Source organism: Phocoena phocoena, chromosome 2 (assembly GCF_963924675.1).
Source record: "Phocoena phocoena chromosome 2, mPhoPho1.1, whole genome shotgun sequence".
NCBI lineage: Eukaryota > Metazoa > Chordata > Mammalia > Artiodactyla > Phocoenidae > Phocoena > Phocoena phocoena.
Genome location: NC_089220.1, coordinates 167,723,814 through 167,750,528, shown reverse-complemented (window position 1 = coordinate 167,750,528; position 26,715 = coordinate 167,723,814). Strand labels below are relative to the sequence as shown.

At 42.4% G+C, this 26,715-nt stretch overlaps 1 protein-coding gene across 1 annotated transcript in view; it reads right to left on the bottom strand.

Moving 5' to 3' along the window:
• Positions 1–2,300: 2,300 nt before the first annotated feature.
• Positions 2,301–26,715, bottom strand: part of MYO3A (myosin IIIA) — a 170,787-nt gene continuing 146,372 nt past the window's right edge. Inside the window, exons 30-33 of the mRNA XM_065871798.1 lie at positions 14,490–14,596; positions 8,441–8,481; positions 6,942–7,085; positions 2,301–2,418 (exon numbers count right to left, since the gene is read on the bottom strand). Of these exons, the coding sequence (XP_065727870.1) occupies positions 2,301–2,418; positions 6,942–7,085; positions 8,441–8,481; positions 14,490–14,596 (410 nt within the window). The remainder of the gene's footprint in view (positions 2,419–6,941; positions 7,086–8,440; positions 8,482–14,489; positions 14,597–26,715) is intronic.

Below are 26,715 nucleotides of genomic sequence, written 5' to 3'. Positions count from 1 at the left end.
TGCTTTATAAAGACTGTCATCTCGAAAAAGAGCCCACTCCCCCCTCACTCGGGCCTGGGTTTGGAGATAACAAAAGAGCTCTGGGAGGTAATAATTACCGTCATTAGTTCTCAAAGGAGGCAGCCACTGAATGGGAAGGGGAGGCGGGCCAGCGCTTGGGAAGAGCTTTCGAAGGCCCTTCCTCGAGTAAGGGAAGAGAAAGCCACGCGCCAGGGGCCGCCGGAGGTGGCCGGTTTCCTTGGCTGACCTATTTTTTGTCCGTAGTTTACCCAGAAATTGCATTGCAGGCCTGCCGAAGAATAGTGCACGCTACAAGTTTTCCCTGGTGTCCTCCCAGCGCTTAGGTGTCAAAGGACAAAGAAGGAGAGATGGAAAGAGAGAAGGAAAAAGGAGAGAAAACAAAGAAATTAAAAAAAAAAGGAGAACAAAAACATTGCAACTGTTCACCGCACGTGTTTGCTATTCTCTTTTCTAGTCCCACTTAAAAAGGTGGGGGAGGAGGGATGGATTTTAGGGAGGGGCCCAACTGCCTCTCCGTCCAGCATCCGGCTGGGCTGCCAAGGCTCTGGTCTGCAGGAGCCACTCTGGAAGCTTGGACTGAGTAGGCCCGGCCACGAAGCTGAGCTCATTTTTCCCCCTAAGGCCTCCTGGTGGTGGGTGGATGGGTGAGAAGCGGCCGAGGGGGCCGGGCCACCTCGGGTTACAGGTCCCTCTCCATCGCCCACCCCAGGGTATGGTGCTCGGCAGCGCTGCTTTCGTGGGTGCCTAGGCCAGGCGCAACCACAGCCGTGCCGACGGTCCACACCGCGGAGGTGGCTCCTCGCTCCGGATGGAGGCCGCGGCGTGAACCCAGGTTACGGACCGGGGCCTGAGCGCACTTGGCCTCGGAGCTCAGCCCTGCCGCAGTGGGAGGTTTCCCCTTGCGCGGGTCCTCTTGGTAAAAGGAAGAGGTTGTCCACGTCACCGCTGGGGACCTTTCCGTGCCAACTGTTTGGGATGGAGACAACCGTACCACCCACCGGGCGAGTGGCGCAACTAACGCTCTCGGCCAGCTGCACGCGCCCTCACTCTCCCCTCGAATACTTTTCCCAAGTTCCCTGGCTCGGGGCCGCGGGCGCACGAGCCGGGGACGCCGGCAGAAGAGACAAGCCCCCTTCCAGCCAAAACGCTGCTCCCACCTCCGCCGTCCAAGATACCACGGCACCCCTTTCCATCACCCTCTCCGGGCTGTGTAGACGCAAAGGGCGTCACTTCCATAGAAAAGCTTAACCTGGGTTTTTAAATAAGACGCAGTCGACTGAAGAAGGCAAAAGGCTGCCTGCCCACCGCCCTCCTCTCCATCTTACATACACTAAAATCCAGAGCAGTGGAGACGGCCCCAGATCTGCAGACTAGGAGAACCTTAAAAATCTGACCTTTCAGCTCGGTGGCGGGACTAAAATTTTTATAGGCGGGGCCAGAGGAGGACACCTTGGTTGGGAGGGCTGTGCGGGGTGAGAGAGAGAGAGTCTGTGTGAGCGAGCGCGCTGTGTTGCTGGATTTGGAGCTTTGTCTAGAGGCCACGTTTGTGTCTCAATTATGGGGTTCTACGTTAGATGGTAAGTTTGGGATGGCTGGGGGGAGGGGTGTTGTTCGCTGATGGAGACCGAAGACACCGCACCCTCCCTCCCTGGGCGCTGCCACCTGCCACCAGCACAGCCGGACAGCAGGAGCCTGGGCCCAAGGGGGAATCCAGCGGACCAGCCCCGAAAGCCGCGAACTTTCCAAGGCACTTCCTTTATTTAATAACCTTAATGACCAAGGGAAGGGATGAAGTTCATCTTCAAAGCCACCCCCCGCCCCCCGCCCCGGCTTTGTTCTGTCCTCACAGACTCAACCCGTCAGCGAGGACGCCGCGGGCCTGGCAGAGCCGTTTCCGAGAAAGACGAAATCTGTAAAGTTACCCAAAAGGAGAGAGGAGGGGTCGGCGAGAGCTCAGGCGCAGTCGGGTCCACAGGAGTCGCAAACAAGTGAACAAAGAGACACATTGGGGGCCAGGGCCAGGGATGCCCAAACCGGCGGCTGGTGGGAGTGGAGGATGCGGGAGCGCGGAGACGCGGCGTCCGAAGGGCTCTCCGCCCTCCGAGCACCAGAGGCTGGCCCGGGCACTCGAGGGGCGAGCACAGCGGGCAGCCCCTGCCAAGGCCAGGGCTGCGGCCCCAGCGCCTGATGGCGCAGTGCCTGAGGATCCCCTGCCTTGGCCCCGGCAAGCTCCGCAGTCTCGGGCACGTGCCGACGGCGCTGGCCGCCGAGCAGCGGGGCTACACATGCTGAACGAGGCGCCGGCGCTGGGAGGTTTTGCGCAGGAGCCTCCTGTAGTCGTAGGGGCTGGCGGTGGGCCCATTCTCCTCCTCCTCGCGGTCCCCCGCCGCCCAGCACCTGCGAGCGAGACCCGGGGCCGAGCATCAGCGGCGCCACCGCGCGCCGCGCATCCCCGCCCACCCCGAGCCAGGCGGGTCCTCCTCCCACACCTCCCACCAAACTGCGGGCGTTTAATAACCGCACGTTCAAGACAGCAGGGCAGTGACCAAACGGATCTGCGACATCGCCTCAGCAGGTTTTCAAAACTCCTGAGCGAGGAGCAGAAGGGTTGGTGGAACCTGGTGGAACCCGGTGGTTTGAATGACAGCTAAGTAAAGCATCAGAAGGTGTAGTTCAGAAAGGTGAGTTTGGTTTGGCTTGAAATAAATTCACAACCAATAAACAAACACTTTAGTACGTTCTGGTCAAACAGGAAACTCAAGGTGCCTATACAGACAACCATCATTTTGCAACTGCTCAGTTGTTTCCTTAAAACGCTGGCCCCAAATCTGACCCACCCCTCTGTTAGCCGCAAGGAGTGGACCCTGTCAGCTTTTTTAATGCTTCCACGTTTTCAGCGAGGCTGCTGGGTCACCTTCCTGAACCCACTGCTGGGAAGCCCTGCCAACGTTTACCTTTAGGGTCTGGGTCTGCAGCTTGCCTGGGGAAGTGGGGAGCTCCCTAAAATGCAGCTACATTCTTTCATTTATTCATGGAGCACCTACTAAGCATCAGCCACCAGTGTAGGTGATGGGTGAACACAAGTCGCTGCTTTCCCAGCATTTATAGTCTAGTGGAGGAGAGGACCATGGACAGCTCCAATACACCAGGTGGAGGGAGGTCTACAGAGTCTACAGAGAAGTAAAGCAGGTTCATGGGGAAAGGCTGGCGGGTGTGTGTGCGTCTACGCAATTTCATAGAGGGTGATCAGGAAAGGCCTCTCTGATAAGGTGACATTTGACGAGAGGCCTGAAAGAACGGGAGGAGAAAGCCAGGCAGATCTCTTGGGGAAGGGCAGTCATGCCAGGATGATGCAAGACCCACGTAAAGGTCCCAAGATGAGTGTGTGTATTGTGCTCATGGCGAAACAAGAAGGCCACTGCGGTGTGAATGGGGCAAGCAAGGGGGAGAATAGTGAGGGACGAGAGCAGGAGGAATGAGGGGACAGTGTGACAGACAACATAGCGCTTTGAGACCATGGCAAGAATTTGAATTTTACTTAGAGCAGGAGACAAACTGGAGGTTTCCGAGTTGAGTGATTCAGTGGAAGTAAGGAGGCTTGTTAAGAGACACTGCAACAGTCTTAAGCAAGACTGACAGGCTTAGGCTTGTGGAGGTTAGAACTGGTCAAAATTTAGTTATCCTGGTAGGTCAATCTGGAAGAGTTTGCTGAATGGATGTGGGGTGTAAAAGAAAGGAATCAAGAATGTCTCCAAGGTTTTTACCGTAAACCACAGGAAAAGTGAGGTTGCCATTTAACGAGATAGGGAAGGCTACAGGAGAGCCCCTCATGGGGGAGGGGGAGATAAAGATTTTGGTTTCAGTTGTGCTAAGTTTGAGATACTTACTAGATATTCAAGAGAAAAGATACCGAATAGACGGTTGGATATATAAGTGCTGACCTATGCTAGAGATTTCAGTTTGGGAATTTTAGGTAAATAGATGACATTTAAGGTCACGAGAGTATGCGTTGATGATGCAAACAAAGGACTGGGACTCTCCAGTGTTGAGAGGTCAGTGAAATGAGGAGGAATCAGCGAAGGAGAATGAGAAGCAGAGGGTGAGGTAGGAGGCAAACCAAGGGAAGGAGCTGCTATCCTGGAGGCCAATGAAGAAAACGTTTAAAGAAAGAGTGTCAAATGCTGCTGATAGGGTGAGATAAGGATTGAGAATCATCACTGGATATGGTGACCTTGGCAGGGACAGTTTCCATGGAGTGATGGGAATGGAAACTTGAGTATGGTGGCTCAAGAAAGGATGGGAAGAGAGGCCCAGGAGGAGGTAGGATCTCACCCATCTATTTACTCTTCCGCTGTAATGAAGAGCAGGAATACGGGTGTTCTGGAAAGTCAAGGATGACTTCCAGATCGAGTCAAGGGTACTTTTTATGATGCGTCCAATTGGATCATATTCGCAGATTGTCAGAAATGATTTGGTAAAGAGAACAAACATTCAAGGTGCAGAAGAGAGAGGGGACAGCTGCAGGACAATGTTCTGGTGGACATGGAAGGACTAGAATTCAGAGCACAAAGGGAAGGTTTGGTCTTAGCTACAAGGACAGTCATCCATGTTATCACTGACTACCTTGCACTTGCTTTCATTCATTCAAATTCATGAGACACTCAAATAATCATTGCTTTTGTCCCTGATTCCCAGACCTGCTCATACCTTCCTGGTGTACTTGGGTGGGGTGTGTGTGTGTGTGTGTGTGTGTGTGTGTGTGTGTGTATGTTCAGATAAATATATTTATTTATTTATTTATCTGAGTACACTATATAGAGTATGTATTATATAATATATATAAATATTTTATCAGAATAATGTATTAGTATCTATATAAAATATGTACTATATATTTCTATATAGGATAAATATATAATATTTATTAGATCATAATTTAATATATATAATAAGATATATAAAATATTCTTTCTACAATAACATCTTCCAACATATAGCTTGGCCTGAAGCTTCTCTAATTGTCCCAAAAGGTCCTTTAGAGCTGTTTTTCTGTTTTGTTTTCGCTTTCTATTTTAAAGCCAAGATCCTATCAAGGTTGACCTACTGCACTTGGTTGTTTTGTCTCTTTAATCTTCCTTAGTTTAGAAATATCCCACCTTGGATTTACCTGTCAGTATGGTTAGATAAGAATCCTTTCTCTCTCGAGTCCAGATCCTCAGACACAGATATAAGGATCCTATCTTGGACACGACCGCATCACTACCTCCTCAACCACCCAGCGTGGGTGCTAAAGGTTATCAGCTCTAAATTCACAAAGGCCTGTGTTCAAATTCTAACCCCATCATTTATTATCTAGGTGACTGTTTGCAGTATTAAACTAAGCAGGCTTAGCTTCCTCATCTGTAAAATAGGGCAAGGAGAGTAACCATCTCGCTAGCTCCTGTGAGGGTTAAATGAGATAAGAGCAAAGGTAACAGGATAAGAGCACAGCCTAGCACACTGCGAGCGCTCCGCCAAGGTGAGCTCCCAGCTTCTAGTCTAGTGAACTGCCTTGACATCCAGAGATGCCACTGGAACACCAGGGAGTGAACACGTTCACAGCAGATGTGTGCCTGCTGCTGCGGGGAGGGGAGAACACGCCTGAGGGGAGGCAGACTGGCTTGTTAAAACGGGAAGTGGGTGCATCAGTGAGAAGCCATTTGAGCAAAGAGTGAAAGCCCTTGGGTTTTAGTTCACTCACTCAATGTGGGACTTCGAGCAAGTCCCTTAATCTCTCGGGCACTTGGTAATTCTCCCATATAGAACTCTGTGGTTGGACCAGAACATCTCTAAGCTCCAAGATGGAAGAATACATCTTCTTTTGGAGACAAGGGGCAGAAATCATAGTTCTGGACAAGCAAGTGAAGATGATGACAGCCACCATTTATGAAACACCTCCCCGGCGCCATGTCTCGCATTAAGTGCCCCGCATTCATCATTTCATTTAATCTCTCCAACAACACGGCGAGGCAACTAGTAAATCCTTTTGCAGATGTGAAAACGGAAGCTTAAAGAGGTCTAGTAACACGGCAAGGTCACTCAGCTACTAAGTGGCAGAACTGGGACCCAAATCTGAGACCGTCTTGCTCTAAACCCTCTTCTCTTAACCACACAGCACACTGTACAAGAGGCAGCTATGGGGGGGGGGGGGTTCTGCGTGCCCTGGGCTGACAGGGTGTTCACCTTAGGATTTTGGAAAAACAGCTTTTCATTGACTGGCATCGCTCCCATTTCTCATATACCACATGCCCATCTCATTATGTGCCCTCAATTTCAAAACTTTACAAAGAATTTTTTGGGGAAAGAAAATAACATTCCCCAAGTAGTAAGTAAGCTACAAATGGTTTAAGTTAAATGTCAAACAAAGTTGGTGGCAAAGTGAAAATCAAATCCAAAATACATATTTCTGTATGAATATTTCTCCCCAATTTTTTGTTTTTGGTCTGACATCACTGATTCTGAGAAATTACACAGCATAATCGAGAAACCAATAAGTAAATAAAATCACACTGGTTAAAAAAAAAATCACACTGGTTAGAGCTTAAACACAGGTTTTGGGTATTATTAAACACAGATATTGTTCATAATTATATAGTATGACCACATAATTTATCATCCAAACCAAACAACTTTTGAAAGGGAGTGCTTTTGATTATCACACCAAGAAAACAGGTAAAAACTGGGATTGTGCTAGAAAACCTGGGATGTCTGATTACCTTCCCATAATCCTTATGATTTTACCTTTAAACAACACATCAATCATAAGACGCAATGCTCAGTAAGAACGCTTTGTCATTAGTCCATACGTAAATGAAAATGCTTTAGAAATGGAATGGTGAGTATAAAATTGAAAATGCTGTACTTCAACGTACGTTTATTACCTTTCATCAGCTTTAAAACATTGATTCTGGAGTTCTTGCTGTTGTCTTCGTTCTCTTAAACTAAGGTTATGTTCCTCTGGTCCAGGATGACTGGGCAAAATTTCCTTATAATAGAAATCTTCCAAATCTAATAATTTTCCCTGACTGCAAATGAACACATAAACACACCACAGTATCAAGCTGTCTACTCACTTAAACTTACAAGACACTTGTTTTCTTCGTTTAAAGTATTTACGATAATTAAGCAGTAACACAGGTATGTCAACAGGTATGAGAGAGGTCTTGAAATGTGCGAAAACAGTATATACCGTAAATTAAAAAGAAAAACAAACCCCTCACTTCTTACCTTTAAGAGGGCATTAGCTGCTGGAACAGCTTTTCCAAGTTTTACCACGTTCAACTTGGCACAAAACTAGTAGTTACTAGATAGCCGGTGATTATAATGCTCACTTGGCCAGTCTACATCAGGACTCACAACTGACCCTTGGGCCACCATGAGGAAAGCTGACCTTTATGTACTAACACAAGCATGTCCCAATTTTATCAGCCCACTGAGGCACACCATGTGTCATGATCTTACCTTACTTCCGTCACAGGTAACCTTCTGTCTTTCCCTACCCATTTGTCTTTAGGGGATTGATTTCTGTGCTAGATTTTAATTTCTGCACACAACACACACACAGGAGTGTGTCCTCAACCATTTTCATTCTTGGATCTAGTCAAACTGCACTCTGGTTCCTGTGGTGCTTGGTATCTCTGGTCTGATGGAACTTCATCTAAGGTCAACAGGTGTCAGTCTGAAAAACTACTGGGTGTTACAGTACTTTGGGGAAAAGTGCTTTTCAAGTTAAGATACCAATCTGTAAATGAACTTTCAGAATGCCACTGATTCATAAATCAGGAACTCTGTGTCCACTCATGCTTAATAGAAGAACCCTTGATTGTTTTGAGCACTGTCCGGAAATTCGTTGCTTGAAATATAATATTAAAAGAGTATAATATTAAAACAGTAAAGCACTGGTGGGCTGAAATGTTATAGGGAAAGGGGAATAGTGTGATTAGAAGTGGGCCACACACGCAGGTGATATAAACCTCATCTTCCTAACAAATACATAAACATTATAAGAAGTGATTTAGCTTGTGTTGAAGAACAAAAAAGTACAAAGAGTTTGGGGAAAGAAAGTTCATGAACATGAGTGTGCTCAAACTGCTCAACCAAAACCATATTAATGGGGCAAGAAAAGCAAATTCCGTACTGTTCTCAGTAAATGACTTGCACTGTGTTATCTCAGTATATTTCCGTATATATAGTATATATAAGATAGGTAAGATCTTATAAATTACATATAAACCTCATATTTATAATATAAATGTATTGAGAGCACACTACTTCCCACAATCTATCCACATAAAATGGGTGGTTTTTAATCATAATTTGAACATATGGAGTTATATTTTGGTTTGAGAAGATGACATTAAAAGTTAGACATAATAATTACCTATCTTTCCTCGATCTTCGTTTTTCTTCTTGGATTGACTTCTAAACAGAATAGAATAATTAAAAAAGACTCTATATCATATTATGATCTTAATAAGATTAATTTATATATTACTATAGTATCAACATATAAATGTATTCCTATAAAGCTGATTTAGAAATAAGCAAGTGGATAAAATACATTTACAATCTAAAGAAATTTTACTCAATTAAAAATTTTAATTTACTCAAATTTTACAAATTATGAATTTGTGTTGTTTTTTTTTTTTTAACCAGGCTGGGAATGAAATAAATCTTTGCATCCCATATAAAAAAAGAGTTTACCACACAGTGGTGACCAGTCTACACAAGATTACATAACGTGTATCTACCTACAAATGGGGACAAAATGTCAGACTTCCTGGAAAGTCTCTCTCTCTATCACAAATGTAGTTGTATTTAAGCAGGTTAATTAGGCTGCTTTGATGTCATCCTTGTCTGCAGGTAAAGCAGATGGGTGGATAGTTAGGGCAGCTGCAACAGGACACAGAAGAATGGAAATCTGACTTCATTAACCTATAGGAGCCCACTTATGGCATAAAAGTAGCAGCATCGATGACTCATATGTTCACTGAAAAATGTTTTTTCATAATTGGGAATTTGACGGGAATTGGGAATTTGACGTATCACGGCACACTTTAGAATGTTTAAGTATAAAAATAACTAGATATATTTTAATCAGTAATTCAACTTGAACAAAGTGGTATTTCATTTAATCTTACATATAAAGCAGTATTCTCTTTTGTATTGTGACATTAGTCATGTGTTTCACTGTGTTCTAGCTCAATGCATTTGAACTCCTATATTTACATGTTGAAAAGAAGATATATGTCTTTTAGGCTGAGAAAACAAATACCACACTCACCTTGAACAAGCTTAAGATATTATAATTGTGGCAACCCTAATGCAAGTAGCAAGTTGGGTGGCACCATAAAAGTGCAAGATAATAAAAATGTCAATTAATAATGGTTTGTGGGCTCCCCTGGTGGCGCAGCGGTTGAGAGTCCGCCTGCCGATGCAGGGGATGAAGGTTCGTGCCCCAGTCTGGGAAGATCCCACATGCCGCGGAGTGGCTGGGCCCGTGAGCCATGGCCGCTGAGCCTGCGCGTCTGGAGCCTGTGCTCCGCGACTGGAGAGGCCACAACAGTGAGAGGCCCGCATGCCGCAAAAAAAAAAAAAAAAAAAAAAAAAAAAAAAAATAATAATAATGGTTTGTAAATATCTAGGGTTTCCCCAAGTTATCTTTAGACATACTGAATCATTTTTTTCTCATAACTTATCATTTGTAATAACTTAAAATGTTAGATGAGGCAAATAGTTCATAGTTCCTTTTATTCTTATCGTTGGTATTTTAGTGGGTGGATGAGGTAGAAATGAATGCTTTCCTGCATCAAGTCTGGGAGTGGACCATTCAGGAAGTAACAATGTAAGGGGCAGGACACCAATTACATTCCTGTCCTCCTTCCAGTTTCCTGTTACTTCACATTCTTGACACAGTGCCCTAGGCTAGGAGGTGCTTACAAATAATGCTGTTACCAGCATAAGCACAACGGGCCCCTAGCAGTTCAGTTAATGATCCCTGGGAGCAGGGTGGTGTTTGCTGTGGTGGTTGCCTTAATAGGAGAGGTCCTGCCTCCTTGATCCATTATCTGAAAGAAATGTCTCTCTTGTCCTTGATAACCATTTTCTATAATCCAAAATGATGCTGAGTAACAGAGATCCCCTTTCTACAACCAAGAATCAAATAACGTTCCACCCTGGCGAGGACCCCTTTTTATTTTGGATCAGCACTTCCATCTGGGAGATGGTGTGTACAAGCTGGTTCTCAGTTACAGGAATTCTTAGAAGAGTAAATACTGTCTGGGCTTATTTCACTCTTGCCTGTCTAATAAAATGTAATTCAATGATATATTTTTCCAAAAATTATTTAAGATGGTTTATAATAGAAGCAATTATGTAATCAAGGTAATAAAATAGGAGTTGTAAATAAGGAACAAAGAGGGAAGAAGAAATGAGTGTTAAGACAGAGCTTTACATTTAGTTGTCTCTCAGTTCCTTAGGCTCTAGGGCTAAAGGGATGTATGAAATGGCATTATTGATCATGAAGAAGGATATTGCATTTCCTGGAAGAGGACTTAATATGAATTTTATCACACAGGACTCTATATTAGGAGCATTTACACACACACCTCGGAGATATTGCAGGTTTGGTTCCAGGCCACTGCAATAAAGCAAGTCACACAAAAGTTTTTGGTTTCCCAGTGCATATAAAAGTTACGTTTACACTCTACTATAGTCTATTAAGTGTGCCATAGCATTATGTCTAAACAAATGCATACCTTATTTTAAAAATACTTTATTACTAGAAATGCCATAAAACTGCCAGTGGAGGGTTTGAAATACTACAAGAATTACCAAGAGACACAGAGACAGGAAGTGAGCAAATGCTGTTGGGAATATGGTGCCAATAGACTTGCTGAATGCAGGGTTGTGACAAACCTTCAATTTGTATAAAAAAGGAAAAAGAAAACACAGTACCTGTGAAGCACAGTAAAACGAAATATGCCTGAATTACTAAGACCAGTGATGTTCGCAGTCAGAGTTTTGATATGACAAATTACAAACCTGAAATTTTAAATGCAAAAGAAGCAGCAAATGTCCTATGGCCGTTTCTTATCAAACTAGAGTAAAGAGGAGAGAAAGACAAGGAAACAGAGATGACTTATGGAGGAGATATCCAGTGAGGATGTTTCTTGAGGAGGCCTTTGAAAGAACAGAGGTCTGAGCTCAAAGGACTGAAGAAGCCATTCCTCAGTCACTGCATCTCACTCCCTCTCCCTCCCACCTGACATGAAGAAATACATTTTATCGTAAGACTTTAAAATTCACCATTACACCATGGCGGACACAGTCTTACTTCCCTTTTGGAAATACACGAATATATAATGTATTCAGAGGCCTTCACAAGGATGAAGAGGATAGCCAAAATGTAGACATAACAAAAAAGGGACCTGGGAGTGGCCAAACCACCTACTGCTGTGGTTGAGGGAAGGCCCCAGAAAAATAATGGGACCGGAAGGGACTTGTGATGTGACGGGGTCCATTACTCACTTCTTGAGGAAGCTGTTGGCATGGAGTCATTTTGCTGATGGCTGCACAGCTTCTACGTGTTAGAGCAGACACCACACGCCGTGACAATGGGGCGTGAGTGTTCAGCTAATGTTCTCTCCTCCACAGCCACGTTTCTAAGCTTCAGCTTACTCTTATTTTGGACACGACAACAGCAACATTCCCCAGATGTAGGAGATTAAGAGCATCAAATCATAGAAGAGAGCTAGTATTGATGTTAAGGCGGTTGGAATGACCACCCTAAGTGGTGACATCCAAGGAGAAACGAAAGCTATATTAATAGGTGAGACATCTGTCAGCACAGCTGCTCGTGTCGGGCAAGCATGAGGGAGGGGTGTCTTGTCCACAGCTCGGCAGCCTGAGAGCCTCGTCTAAAGTAAGTCGTGTGTTATTTAGCAAATAGTCTCATGACGAGCAACAACAGTGGGGCCATACGAGTGAGCAAAGTCCCTGCCTTCCTGGAGCTTCTAGTCCACAGGGGAGAGTCAGCCAGGAGACAAGCAGATACATATCTATACCTGCTGTGAAGAAAAATTAAGTAGGGCCAGGAAGATACAGAGCGACAGGTGCTACTTTAGATACGGCTGTCAGGGAGCCTCTCTTATAGGCATAGTTCTGAATAAAGTACAAACATTTTTGCTCAGTACGGTGACCTGGGTCACGAAGAAAGGTTTAAAATGTGCAGTATAACGTATTTGAGAAGGATGTTTGTGAAACCATTTAAAAGTATAGAGAATGCTTTGATGGTTAAAGCGGGTAGGGCTCCGTCACAGCTACAAATTGCACTTACGTGCAACACCGCAAATCTGGGTAAAGGCCAGACAACTATGAACCCGTGGTGTGTTTTCACTCCAAATAATATACTAGTTTTCTATGTTTCACTGAAGCCACAGATTTCAAGACCCAGGGTTATAGGTTATAAAAAGGTTTCCAGTCACTGATAAAGTAAGATGCATGAAAACAATTTATACTCATTTTAAAAATAATAGTACAATGACAAAGTAAGCTTCTTGGGGGCAGGGACTCATTTTATACCTGAAACTAATACAACATTGTAAATCAACTATAGTTCAATTAAAATTGTTTTGAAAATAAATTTAAAAATAAGTAAAATTGACTGTGGTGATGGTTGTACAACTCTGTGATTATACTGAAAACCATTTAATTGTGTATTTTAGATGGATATATGTGTGTATGTACCCATAGTATATAGGGAGGTGTGTGTGTGCATACCCACAGCATATAGGGAGGTATGTGTGTATGTACCCATAGTATATAGGTAGGTGTGTGTGTACATACTCATAGTATATAGGGAGGTGTGTGTGTACATACCCATAGTATATAGGTAGGTGTGTGTGTATTGCCCATATTATATAGGTGAACATATATATACGTATGACTGCCTTCGTGCATCACGTGGAATATGTAAAACAAACACTAGGTACTCTGATATTTGAGTTTGGAGTCAGAGGGAGAATCTGAGCCAGAGACCAGGATTCAGGAATCAGTAGGAACTGATGTCATGGCAGCTGATGAGACTGTCCGAAGGCAATGAGATGAGAAGAGTCTAAGATTGAACCCTAGGCAACACCAAGGGGAAGAGGACCCTTCCAAAGACACTGGAGAGAAATCAGCAGAGAGAAGGGAGAGGACCGGGAGATGGTTGATTTGAAAGTCAACCTTCATTTATGGCCGGGGAGGCGGGAAACTTAATTGCAACTCACGGGAAACATTCTCTGGGCTCTACAAGGACATGGAGGGTTGTTGCTGTCTTCACTGTGGCAGCAGGAAGTGAGAGGGGGAATAAGTATTGTAAATGGAAGGACCAGCAAGTGCAAAGGACTCAGGAGCCTGGGAGGCCACGCACTGGCAGAGGTGCCAGCAGTTAACTCTGGCCAGTGGGCACGGGGGCGAAGGAGTCTGGACTTGATGCAGAAGGAGTTGCCGAGCCATTAAAGGGACTCTCCAGGGAGGAACACAATCAAAGTTATGGTTTAGAGAAATGTTCTGGTACGGCTTGCAGAGGCTGAGATTAGAAGCAGTTAGGTGGGGCCTGAACTACTCCAGGTGAGGAATGAGATGGTCTGAAACAGGGCAGCTGCCGTGAGGCCAGAAGCAGATGATGAATCAGAGCGAGGCTTTGTGGGGAGGAGTCCCACTTCAGCGTGTCTGATCAGCAGGCAAGATTCTGGATGCCTCGCAGTTCTGCTGGTTTAGGTAACCGGGCAGATGCTGGTGGCATTCACGGAGAACAGGAAGCTAGAGGAAGGGCAGGCTGGCAGGGGTGATGCTGAGAGCTCCCAGGCTGCTCACCGTGAGTCAACGGGAGCTGGGAAACCAGAAGACCTCAGTACAATTAATGGCTCCGACAGCTAAGAGGTGCCTTATCCGTGTCTCAGAATTCTGATCTGTGAGATGGGGATGCCACCCTCCAGGCTCTAAGATTCGATCTCACCATGTGTGTGAACACATCTCACTCTAGGCCTGGAATTTAAAAGGTGTTCAATAAATGTCTCTTCCTCCCCCTTCCTTCTCCCCGTCCATTTACACTAAGGTTCCTCCCTGGAGAGCTCCTGCTGTGAGGCCCTTCTCTTTCTGGGTTGATATTTGCACAGCAGCTCAGATTACAGGACCAGAAGAGAAAACTGTGGGAAGGCACAGGGGTTACAGGACTGCGGGAGAGGCCTGGACCCTGAGGAAGAGGGGTTGGCGGACAGCCAAGTGCCCAGACTGTCAGCCAAGGGAGGGGCAGGTAAGCAGAAACCGAGGGGCATCTCCTTTGCAAAGCCCTCCCTTTTGACAAGACTAGTGTGGTCAGTTTCCACGCTGGTTGTTAGGGGAATGCTATGGCTCCCACCTGATAATGAGAGTGAGCCACTTACATGTAGGAGAGAATAGTACGTGGAGTCTTCAGGGTTATTTAGTGTTTTGGGTTTCCGGGGCCGCCTTGGAGGTCTCAATATTTTTGGCCCCTCTCCTTTGGAGATACCTACAAGAAAGATGGTCATAAACAAGCACTTAGTTACAAAGGCTAGTATCAAGCACTGTTTACCGTTTGTGTTAAACAACAAATTATATACATACAACTGGGGCGAAAACTGGGAGAAAGAGGAAATTCCTTTGTCCCCACCCCCCACCAACCCTTATTATATATATTCCTCATCATGTGTTTCCTTCCGATTGTCCAGTGGTCTAGGATTTTGAGAAGTTAAGGGGAAGAGAAGACAGGGAAGAAAAGAAATGCACAGTTTGATAATGTGGAATGGCAGCTGAGGGTGGATGGAGCAAGCAGACAAAGCTGCCACAAAATCTCTAGAAAGGAGGATTATGCTCATAGAATCTCGATGTCTCCTTGCCTCCCCGACACTGGTACTACAGAGTGACCCATCCATCCTTCCATCCATCCATCCACTCCATCCAAACACTGCATGATCCTCATTTTTTTTTTTTTTTTTTTTTTTTTGCGGTACGCGGGCCTCTCACTGTTGCGGCCTCTCCCGTTGCGGAGCACAGGCTCCGGACGTGCAGGCTCAGCGGCCATGGCTCACGGGCCCAGCCGCCCCGCGGCATATGGGATCCTCCCGGACCGGCGCATGAACCTGTGTCCCCTGCATCGGTAGGCGGACTCTCAACCACTGCGCCACCAGGGAAGTCCGATCCTCATTTTTAAAGTACCACCTCATATTATGACCCAAACCAAGAGACAGCTCAGCTGCAGGCTGGACAGATATTCACCAATATTTAGAATCTCAAACTATTAGAATGTTCAGATCGGACTTTAGAACCCTTGGCCAAGAAAGAATTAGGTTTGTCCTCTTCTCCCTGCTCTTTCTTTGATAGAGCCAAGTCCTCAAACCTGTGGCAACATCATCAGAGTTTCTGAGGATCGTCACGCTTTGCTGTCAGTGCTTTTGTTACAAGTGGCCTTATGTCTACAGAGTTAATAGGCCGCTTACAAACAATTTCTGTCTATTTTTCATGATTCTTGACCACCTCATCCCCTAAGTGCATTTGTGATAAATATATCAGGGTTGGGCTGGGAGTAGGGTATGGGTGCTTACTGGAGAATGGCTTACATTCAACAGATATCTGAGCACACATTTCTTAGCTGGACTTGAAGGGCATCAATGGATCATTATTGCATATGATAATGGGGCAACAATAATTCCTAATCCTCAGAGATAGAAATACACAGAGGAACTGAATTGTTCCAAACAATTCTAATCAGATCACGTCAAATCTAATCAAATCAATGAATGCTCCATACTTACTACGTGTGAGCAGCCGGGACTGGCAGTGAAAGACCACTCCAACCAGGATGGAGACTCACAGATGCCTAGCTTTCTAGTCCCAGCCCCAGCTCCCTGTGTGAACATATTTATCGCAAGAGCGTTCATATCCTAACGTCAGCCAACTCATTCATTTTAAAATTTATGGGAAATTGCTGGATGACAAAGACAGATCAGATAGTTGGGAGTATGTCATCGTGGTGTAAGGCATGGAACAGTGCAAACCAGGACAATCATTCATTACCGTCCTTTTTAGAATAAAACAAAAGAAAACGGGATCTTTGTTAATGAGACCACGTTAATAGAGATCAGTTATAGATAGGAGGAGTAAAAGTACTTTTCCAACCAATCCCTGGAGGTTCATCTCCCATTCTCTCTCTCCCTTTTCCTCCAAAGGAGTAGACAGAGGAGGTGGAGGGAGTCCAGATACCGGAGCCCTAGCCGAATCCTGTCTTAGACCATCACAGGCGCGAGGAAAGATGGTAAAAGCTGAATTCTCGCCACCACCAAAAACAGTGGTCTTTTATTATTTTCCTTCTCCTTATTTATCCTCTCTCCCAGGGCTGATTTTTTTTTTTTTTTTTTTTTTTTTTTTTTTTTTGCAGTACGTGGGCCTATCACTGTTGTGGCCTCTCCCATTGCAGAGCACAGGCTCCAGACGTGCCAGGCTCAGCGGCCATGGCTCACGGGCCCAGCTGCACCGCGGCATGTGGGATCCTCCCGGACCGGGGCACGAACCCGTGTCCCCCGCAACGGCAGGCGGACTCTCAACCACTGCGCCACCAGGGAAGCCCCAGGGCTGATTATCAAACAGCTCTTATTGGCTCTTACCAAGTTTTATTATTTTTAAACGTATTGGCCATATGCACTTATATATCTTATTTGAGTCTGAATGGCAAGAAACATTAAAATATAGTATCAAGTTATTATGTTTTTAGAAACATAAAGGTGACCAGGGACTAAATTTTAACTTGACTTTAATACTATTTAAAGTCTGAATTAAAATATCAGAATATTACTATTGTAACAGCAATTAATTAAATTTAAGGTGGCAAAGAACCTGAATAAATGCCACGAAAGGGAAAAACAAACAGATTCTGGGAATAAAAGAAGTCTTGCTCTTTCTTCGTTTTCTCATCAAATGTTGCCATTCTATCTGATTTCTATCACCAAGACTCTATAGAACCTGCCTTCTAGACAGTCAAGGGTGACCACTTTACTGCCCAAGCCAAAGGCCACTTTTCTGTCCTTATTATCTCTGACTTCATGACCATTTAACATTATCGACCACCCCTTCCCTTTATGACTGAGGGTGAGGTTTCTGAGGGCAAGGCACCTTATCTCATTTACCTTTGTATTCCTGGCACTTAAGGAAATGCCTGACACATAGTAAGTGCTTAATAAAAGTTTGCTGGATGAGGAAACAATCCTTTGCCTCCTGGAATGTATCATGGTGCTCCCAGCTCCTTGTACTTTGCACAATGACCCCCCTACAGACGACTTCCCAATCCATAACTCGGCTAGAACCTCTCATCCACCAGAGCTCGGCCCTAATTTCCTACCCCTGTTGAATACGTGCATCTCAAACTCTCAGACTCAGGTGAGCCAGGGGTCATCTTTCTTCTCCATCTAAGATTCCGTACACCACAACCTTAATGGCACTGTATTTCTGTCCCCCAGGTTTGTAATATTGATGTCACCCGCGCCTAATTCCTCTTCTTCGTTTCCTGGAAGCAGGCAATGAGCAAATTCTGTCAACTTTTTTGACACATTCTTTGAAATGCCTAATCCTCATCCACTGGTTCTTGCTTACCCTTGCTACTACCCTGGGCTAAACAGCTCATTTAACAACCGTGGCAGCGTCTTAATGCGCTCTGTGCTTTATCTCACACATGAGAACCAGATTTTCCTTCCTTAAATACCACGATGAAATTTCACTTTCCAAAAATTCGTGATGCTTTTTTCCTTCTCCATTAAACCGAAACCTCTCCTAAATCCAAGTTACTTACAATCTCAGCCATTCCAATTGATCTCCCACTTCCCCCCCAAATGAACTACCTTCTCTGGTCAGCCTCGTTACCTAACTGGAACCCCAGCACACCATGTTTAGAGCTGTAACTTTGCTTATTCTCATCTTCTCATAGAAAGGTTTTTCATGGCCTCACTGAAATCTGAAACGTCCTTCAGTGCCTGTCTCCACCTCCGCCTCTTCCGTGAAGCTTTCACAGATGGCCCAGTCATCTCCGTCTCACGTGAACATCAATGGTACTCACTGGCTGTGCAAGTTATTTGAAACGTGTTATGGGCTGAATCGTGTCCCCTCAAAATTCATACACTGAAGTTTTAACCCCCAGTTCCTCAGAATACGAAGGTGTTTGGAGAAAGGGTCTTCAAAGTGAGGTCACTATGGCCTCACTAATTCAGTATGCTCGGTGTTCTCGTATGAAGAGGAGATTAGGATACAGACACACACAGAAGGCAGACCATGTGGAGACAGAGGGAGAAGATGGCATCTATAAGCCAAGGAGAGACCTCAGAAGAAACCAAACTTGCCAACACGTTGATCTTGGACTTCTAGCTTACAGAACTGTGAGGAAATAACATTTCTGTTGTTTAATCCCCCAAGTCTGTGGAACTTTGTTATGGCAGCCCTAGCAAAATAATGCAACACTTAATCTCATACTTCTTACTATTTTTACCTATGACTTTAAAAAAATAGCGGGACCATGTTTTTGGATGGTGGGCATTACACCTTAGGATCTGATGCCCTCATGCTTCTTCACTGGGTATGTACAGGTGGTGTTTGGAGATGCTAAATAGCCTAACTGAATCCATTTTAGCTTAGAGACACAGTGCTAAGTGAAGAGCAGACACTCAATATAATTTTCTTGACTGGATCAGTATTGTCACCAGATACAAAAATAAATCCTGATTCTTCAAAGATAAATGTAAATGAAGGAACCCACAAACATCCTGAAAGGAAATCTGGATGACTTCATGAACAATCTAGGGGTACAAATGTCTTCACTAGAACTCAGAAGTCATAAAAAGGTGGCAAATGACTACCAAATACAGACCAGCAGAAAAATGAGCAGAAGATGTAAATAGCAAGTTCAAGTTCAAATCCAAAAAGCCAACAAGCATGAAAGGCAAATGAGCTTGTCAGCAGACAAGACAATATGAATTAAAATAACAGCGTAATATCATTTTATTCCAGGCATATTAGCTAAGATTAAAAAGAAGGATAACACTGATGGACAGGATGTCAGAAAAAGTGAATTCAAACAAATTGTTGAAGGAAACATCTTCTTAGGGCCTTTTAGGAGAGCAATCTATCAAAACCCAAAATGCCTTTCAACTCAACGACTCCATCCCTGGAGGCTTATCCCATAAAAATATCATCAGTATACAAAGACATTTTCAGAGAAGTTTTCTGCAACATTTTTCATAGTGGCAAAAAATCGAAACAAAGTGAATACCTAACAATAGGGGAAAGGTTACATAAATTATTGTGATCTTCATATGGAATACCATATGGCTATTAAAAAGAATGATTTTTAGCTATACCTGTTGATGTGCAGGGATTCCTGCTGAGGTAGTAAGGGAGAAAAGCAAGATGCATAATAAAATAATGACAAAAAATCTCTATATCTGTATGTGTCTGTAAGGGCATTTATGCACATCTACAAAAGATATAAAAGAACACATGTTTTATAAGAGATTCCTTGATGGGGAGAGTAATGTGGGTTGGAGAGGGAGAATGGCGGTGGGCGGGAGGGGGGAAGAAACAGGAAAAAAAGAGAAAATGAAAAAAATATTGCATTCAAAGGAATCCTGGAATGTATGGTATGGTCACATTTATGTAAAATTATAAATATGCATGAGGGCATGTGCATACTACAGAGACCAAAAAAAATCCCCAAACGTGTTGAATTTTCAGAATTTCCAATTAATTCTTATATCTTGAAGAATTGACTTTTTTCTTCACCAGGATAATGCTAAATATTCTTAAAGGGTGTCTTCCCTTAAGACATGGCCATGTAATGTGGGCAGCCAGTAAGTGAAAATTATTGAGGAATGTATTCAACAGGGTCTGACTGTTCAGATTAAATTTCCCCAGGCTATTTTGTATTTTTGAAGCGCAAACTGCCTGTGAGCTTTTCAGCATACAAATATTTCAGAAAGGCGTTAAGTTTATCTTGCCCTCTAAATTTTTGTTCCTTTGGGGGAGCACAGACACTGCCTGCCAACGTCATTCTAACCCCTTAATTACAAAAGTGACATAAACATTTATAATCACAAATTACCAGCAGTGCATCAACGCTGGCAATAGCAAAATTAGGTTTGGGACTATTTTGTATGATGTGCATGATACGTATTAGCTGGTAAAGGTGGCTGCTATATTAAATAGCCAGAAGGTAAAGTATTTATTTATATTGTAGTTCTGGTAATGATTTCATTAAGCATTTGAGTTGATCAGGAATGCAATGAAAGGAAAAACATCTCAACGTTTTGCATTCAGAAGAAGACAGATTTAAAACTCATTGCCAGTATTTGCTCTAGAAAATTGAATTTCAGTATTATTCTCATCATAATTATACTATTTTACTTAAGTAAACATGCAGAGTATAATTTGCAAAAGTATCACATGTATAAATAGGATATTAGCAGCACAGAAATGCACTTATGTTATTGTAATATCTTCCTTAAGAAACCAATTGTTTAGCTTTTGTAAATTCCCATTTACAAATGGACAGTCATGAACTTTAAACAATATAGGGACCCAGAGGAAATCTTAGAAGGGAGGAGTGTTCACTGCTATTTGTTAAAGGCAAGGTTCACCGTAGTCAGGTTCGCAACCTGTCTGCCTTTCACCTCATCTGCCCTTCAGCCAGGCAAGGCGCTCTTGAACAGAAACGGACGCAGGTTCTGAGCTTGTGTGGACAGTTCAGTCCCTCTGCACTCCTCTCTGCCTTGCACTGCCTCATGCTCTGAGTTCCCAGAGATATTTTCACTTCTCATGGTTGCCCTGAATTGGACCACTTGTTTTACTCCACTCTGTGTTCCCTTGAGTTTTCCTGAGGTGAAGAGCTGTAAGTCTGCTCTGAGTGTCCTGAACACTTCAGGGATGCCTTAGTGTTCAGTGGTCTGGCTCACAGGCTCCCTCTGACCTTCTCAGCAAGCAGGGAGCTGTCAGCCTCCAGCTCCATTCGGAACTGCTCAAGTGATTCCTTTAGTTCTTCTTTTCCTATCAACTGAACACCGATGCCCTAGAGCTAACTCCCAGCTGTCCTTGTCCTACAGCTCATGGGCTTCAAGCTTTCTGCCACTCTGGTTTGAGTACTTTGCACAAGAACCTTGAAAACTGAGCATTTAGTTTTTCAATAAATTACACTCTTAGGTTTGGGGAAGATGCTGCCCCCAGCCTGCCCCTCCTGTCTCACAGAAGAAACAGGAGAATAATGCAGCTCTATTTGTGTGGTGAGGCCCACAGACGTCCCCTCTGGACCACCATCTGTCTCTTGGACATGCTCACTGTGTATCTGCCATTTTCTTCTGTCACCCCCGTAGGGCACAGGTCATGGATTAGAGTCCTCAGAGGCTAGTTTCGTCTGGTCCATGCAGTTAGGTTGCTCCCTCACCCCCAGCCATCTAGCATACATAAACGGGGGCGCCCTATGAGAAGCATACGGGAAGGCACACAGTGACGCTGACAGTGTCTTGAGAGTGCCACCTACTGGGTGTCATGTTGAGCTGTGAGCATGTATCCTGTGTATGACCGTCCATGGGACTATGGAGACAAACAAAACTACACGCTCACCTGACTGGAGAATAAGGAAAACTCAGGGGTGGCATTTAAGAGCCCCCCAATTGCCTCTTGGTTGTTTTTCAAGACCATATTGATGTCTATCTGAAAAATATATGGGTATATAGCTCGAGGTGAAAACCTACGTTAATTTTTTTTCCGAAGAGCCAAATTTGGGAAAATTATTTATTCACTGCTCAGTTACTTTCTCAAATTGCCCTGTAAAAACCACAGAATAGAAGAATACTACCTGATTTTAAACAAGCAACATTCAGTTTGTTTCTGGCCTCCCCCCACCTCCCTGCCCCACTCATACTTTGTAACAGATAGGTGGTTCTTATCAAGGTAAGGTGAAATACACCAATATTTTTAAAAAGCTACTATTCCTTATAAGGACATGTCTGGTCGCAGGCATGGCCACAGGAGGTGGCAAGACAGCTTTCAGTGGCACAAGACAGCCTGGCAGCAAAGATAACTTATCTGGAGATGGCATTCTAGTCTTCTCCCACCTGGTGTGGAAGCCCTGTACAGGCTGCCGGAACATTATTCAGACTTCATTTTGTACAGAATGGACTCTGAAGGTCCAAGGTAGGGAGGGATGGAGAGTGTCCACTCTACTGGAGAGCAAGCACTTGGCCCTCCCTCCACCAGTCTCTCGGCTTCTCTAGAGCCCTGTATATGGATGCTCTTGTCAGTGAACCCCCTGACACGGGGGAAGATTAAGCCGACGTATTTACAGGATTCCCATTCCAATTCTGCAGTCTTGTATCCCTAGTTAGATCAGCTAGCGGTTTGCTAAGGTTCTTCCTTGAAAGATGAATGTTAAGGGCTGTTTATATTCCATATATGAATGTGCCATTACTTATTAATCATTTTCTTATTGTCTAATTTTATTTTTGGCCATGTACGTAATTTTTCTCTTTCAGCTCTGATTAGTTCCTTAGGCTATGTTCTCATAAGTGGGCTTACTGGGTGAATGACAGAAACGATTTCAATGCTTTTTTACATATTTTGCCAAATCACTTTTTGAAATGTTGCGTCTTTAGTCTCACCATTAGTGTTTGAGGATAATTAAACTAGCACATTCTTGTCACCGTTAAATATTTTTTCATCCCTCCCATTGTGATGAGTAAAAAATAGTAACTTAATTTATACTTTTAATTTCCACGGCAATCATATATATGCTTGTTTTCCATCTGCATTTGTTCTTCTATAAATAAATCAATGTGTCCATTTTTCCATGGATGGTGTTTGTGTTTTTCCTAATGATTTATAAGAGCTCTTTCTATGTTACATACATTAACCATTTTTCCACTTGTTCTATATATTTTATCCAGTTTGTCTGTAGCTCTTTAAATGAGGCTTTCTAATGTCTAGGTTTTAACGTTTACACAGTGCAAATCGACCACAGTGTTTCTTTGTAATGCTTTTTATTACTTCTTATGCTTTGTCATTTCCTAAGCAGAGACTGTGAAATAGTCAATTCATATCATCTGGTTTCTCTTGGTTTATTCCTCACATTTAAATCATTAATATACCTGGTAAATATTGGGGTATTCAGTATAAGGTAAGGCTGTTTTATTTATTCTCCCCAAATCAGAAAAATTTAAGCATTATATGTCCATTTCTTATTGGTTTGCTGTATATCTTTTGGGGACAGGTTTTTATAAATACTACAGTCGATTTTAGGGCTATCTGCTCTGTTCCATTAATCTGTGGTTGATTTTCATAACAGAGGCATATGGTTTTAATGGTAGCTTTATATTATTTGTCCTACCATCTAAAAGGCAAGACCTCACTTATAATTATTCTTTTTTCCTGAAATTTACAAATGATATCTAGGCACATTAAGTTCTAAAGAAAATCTCATAGAAATTGAACACAACTTTTTTAACCTAGAAATAAACTTTAGAATATGTTTACATTTTCTTATCTTTCAATCCAGAAACACAGTGGGTCATTCCACTCCACTGTCCACCTCTTCTTTTTTTTTTTTTTTATCTTTCTGTGGTTTTCTTGCTAACTTTATTTCAAGGTATTCTATTTGTTTTTGCTCTTATTTCCAATATGTTCTTTTCCCATTATAAATTATTATAGGAAAGCTACGTATCTTTGTTGAATTCTTTTACAAGTACCAATCATTATTTTGGTTCATTCTCTGCATTTTTATTGTCAAAATTCATGTTGTCTGCTAATACTCCTATAATCCTATCTTCTTCTTTTCAATAATCATGCTTTTCAGAAACTTCTGTTGCTGTCCTATTGCTTCAGCTAGAAATTCCCAAATAAATAACGTAAAAAAGTGTTGTTACTAGCATCCTTACCTTCATCCTGCTTTTTAAAGGAACTGCTTTCAGTGTTTTACCATTATTATGATGTTGACAATTGATTTAAGAAATATACTCTTTATATTGCTAAAGAATCTCCTATTTCTAATTAAGTAAGAGTTTCGCTTTTCATTAGGACTCAGTGTTAGATTTTATTGAAAACTGTTTTAGCATTTATCAAGATGGCTTTTTTCTTTTGAACTTTGGATATTATGTTACATTGATATGTGTTATTTGGATAGTCTTTTAATGTAGTATGCATTCAATTAGCTAGTACTATACTTCGGAGTTTTACCTCTAAATCCCTGAGATTGATCCATAGCTTTCCTCTTCTTTTTCTCTCCTTTCTCCCTCCTCTCCCTTCCTTCTTCCTAAAAGGTTATTTGTCAGACTTTGCTTCTAGGGTAGATGATCTTCATAAAATAGGTGACTTTCTGTATTTTTCTTTTTCTCCCAAGCAGATCGCACACTGTGGAAATTACTTGTTCCATGAATTTTGAATGCACTTGTCTAAAACACTGTGAGTTCCTGGAACACTTTTTTCAGGGAATTCTTTGACAGACACATCATCGTACTGACTACGTCTTCTCGGAAATTTATACTTTAGCCTCATATTTGTCTCTGTGAAATTGACTGCATTCATAGCATGCCAAGATTTTAATACTATCAACTATAGTTATTATAATACTGTTCTTATTTCTATTTTTTTGTGGCTTCTTTTTTAGGTAATTAGTCTATTTTGTTTTATTTTCAAAAAATACTATTTTAGCTTCATTTAGATATCTGGTATATTTCTGTCTTATCAAAATTATTTCTCTTTTTGTGTTTTTCCTGGGGCTGAAAAATACTTGTTCTCCTTTTTTTTTTAAAAAAAAAGAAATCTTACTTTACATCCTTTTTTTATTATTTTCTCTCAGTTAATCATAAAAACATCTAATGATCTGAATTTTCCCATGAATGTAGATCTGGTTGCATTACATTCATAGTTTTTATATATAGCTATTCTCATTTTTATTATTTTGAAATAACTTAGAACTCTAATTATAATTGCTTCACCTCAGATCTCATACTGATTCTTAATTTTAAGACTTATTTTTACACTTCTATCTCAATTGCATCATGGTCAGAAAATGTAATCTGGTTCAGTTCTGATATTTGGGAGTTTATGGACTAGCCCAGTATGTCTGTAAGAAAAATTTAAAAATACACTAGATATTTAAGAAGGTATTTTCTCTATGTGATATGAAATTATAAACTCCATGTGAATTTACCTTGTTGACTATATTATTTTGTCAAATATGCTATGTAATTTCCCTTTGAACTGATCTCGTAGCTAAGTAATATGATGTCAAAATATGTAAAGAAAAATCTGTTTCCTCTGATGAGGACATGGTTAGTCTTTTTTTCGTGCATTTTTTAAATCAGAAATTTAATGGGAAGTTGGGGGGAAATATACTGTTCATTGCCCTCCTGCTTCCATGTCAGCTCCGTGTTCTCTGTAGCTTAGAATAGATAAAAATTGTGGAATGAGAAGAAATAATTTGAGTGCAAAAAATTTAACTATTTCCATTTAATGTTTCTAGGTCAACTGTTCTGTTGGAATTAAGTCAGTTAACTCATCAAAATCAATAATTTACACTTGATAATTCAGAGTGTAAACCCATGTATGGCAAACTGCTTTTATGGTTAGTATTTAATACAACTGAAATGTTAAAAATAAATGATACTCACTGAATTGTAAGGTTGTAAATAAAATCATTTGTTTTTGGATACTGAAGGTTGTCGTTTTTTGAAAGATTTGGGGGGAATTAGTATTATTTCTTATGAAGAGAGAATAGTAGCAAATAAATGTAAGAAGATAAGTGATCATCAGAGGTATGTTGGGAGGAAAAGCAATATAACTTCTGATCTCTCTTTACTTTCTACTCTTAATGAAAAAAAAAATTCCTATAAAGTATGTGACCCAACATTATTTGAGCTACCTGGTCTTCACATGGATATAAATATATTTACAGGTACACGTGCAGACATATTCTTGGGTAGTTTGCAAAATGCATTTCTAGGGCCAGCATTACAATGGTAAATGGACAGGCATACCTTACAACAAATACCAAATCTGCACCATAATAACTGAAAATGTTAGGACTACTGCATGAATCTAGGTGCCATAAGAATTCAGAAATAAATAGATGGCTCTTTTCTTCTGACATTTACTCTGAAAGCATTTTCATTATATCTACTGTATGCATGCATGGCAAGGGGCTGCTCTGATTTAGAGTTGAATTTACCGATGGTATTATGTAAATGAAGCATGGGAATTCTCATGATGTCCTGATTTGTTAGCCTTGCAGCCCATTAAAAAAATTACAGCCTGGTGGACAGTCACAGCTTCTTTGTAAAAAGAGAGAAAGAAAATATGCTTTTGTGTTACTAGGGTATATTTATCCTACAATTAATCTTTTTCTTCCTTCACAGAGGCCAACACAATTGCCAGGTGCACCATAGTTAAGAAGAAACGCCCCCTCCCCCCAAAGGAGCAACTCCGCACATTATTCAAAGTGAAATAATGCGATGTCATCGTATACTTCTGAATACAACAGCATAGGCTCTGTGATCGGGTGGCCGCACTCTAGTTATATAAATCCTGTACTAAATTCCTCTCAGTGAAAATGCAGGTGCAGTTAAC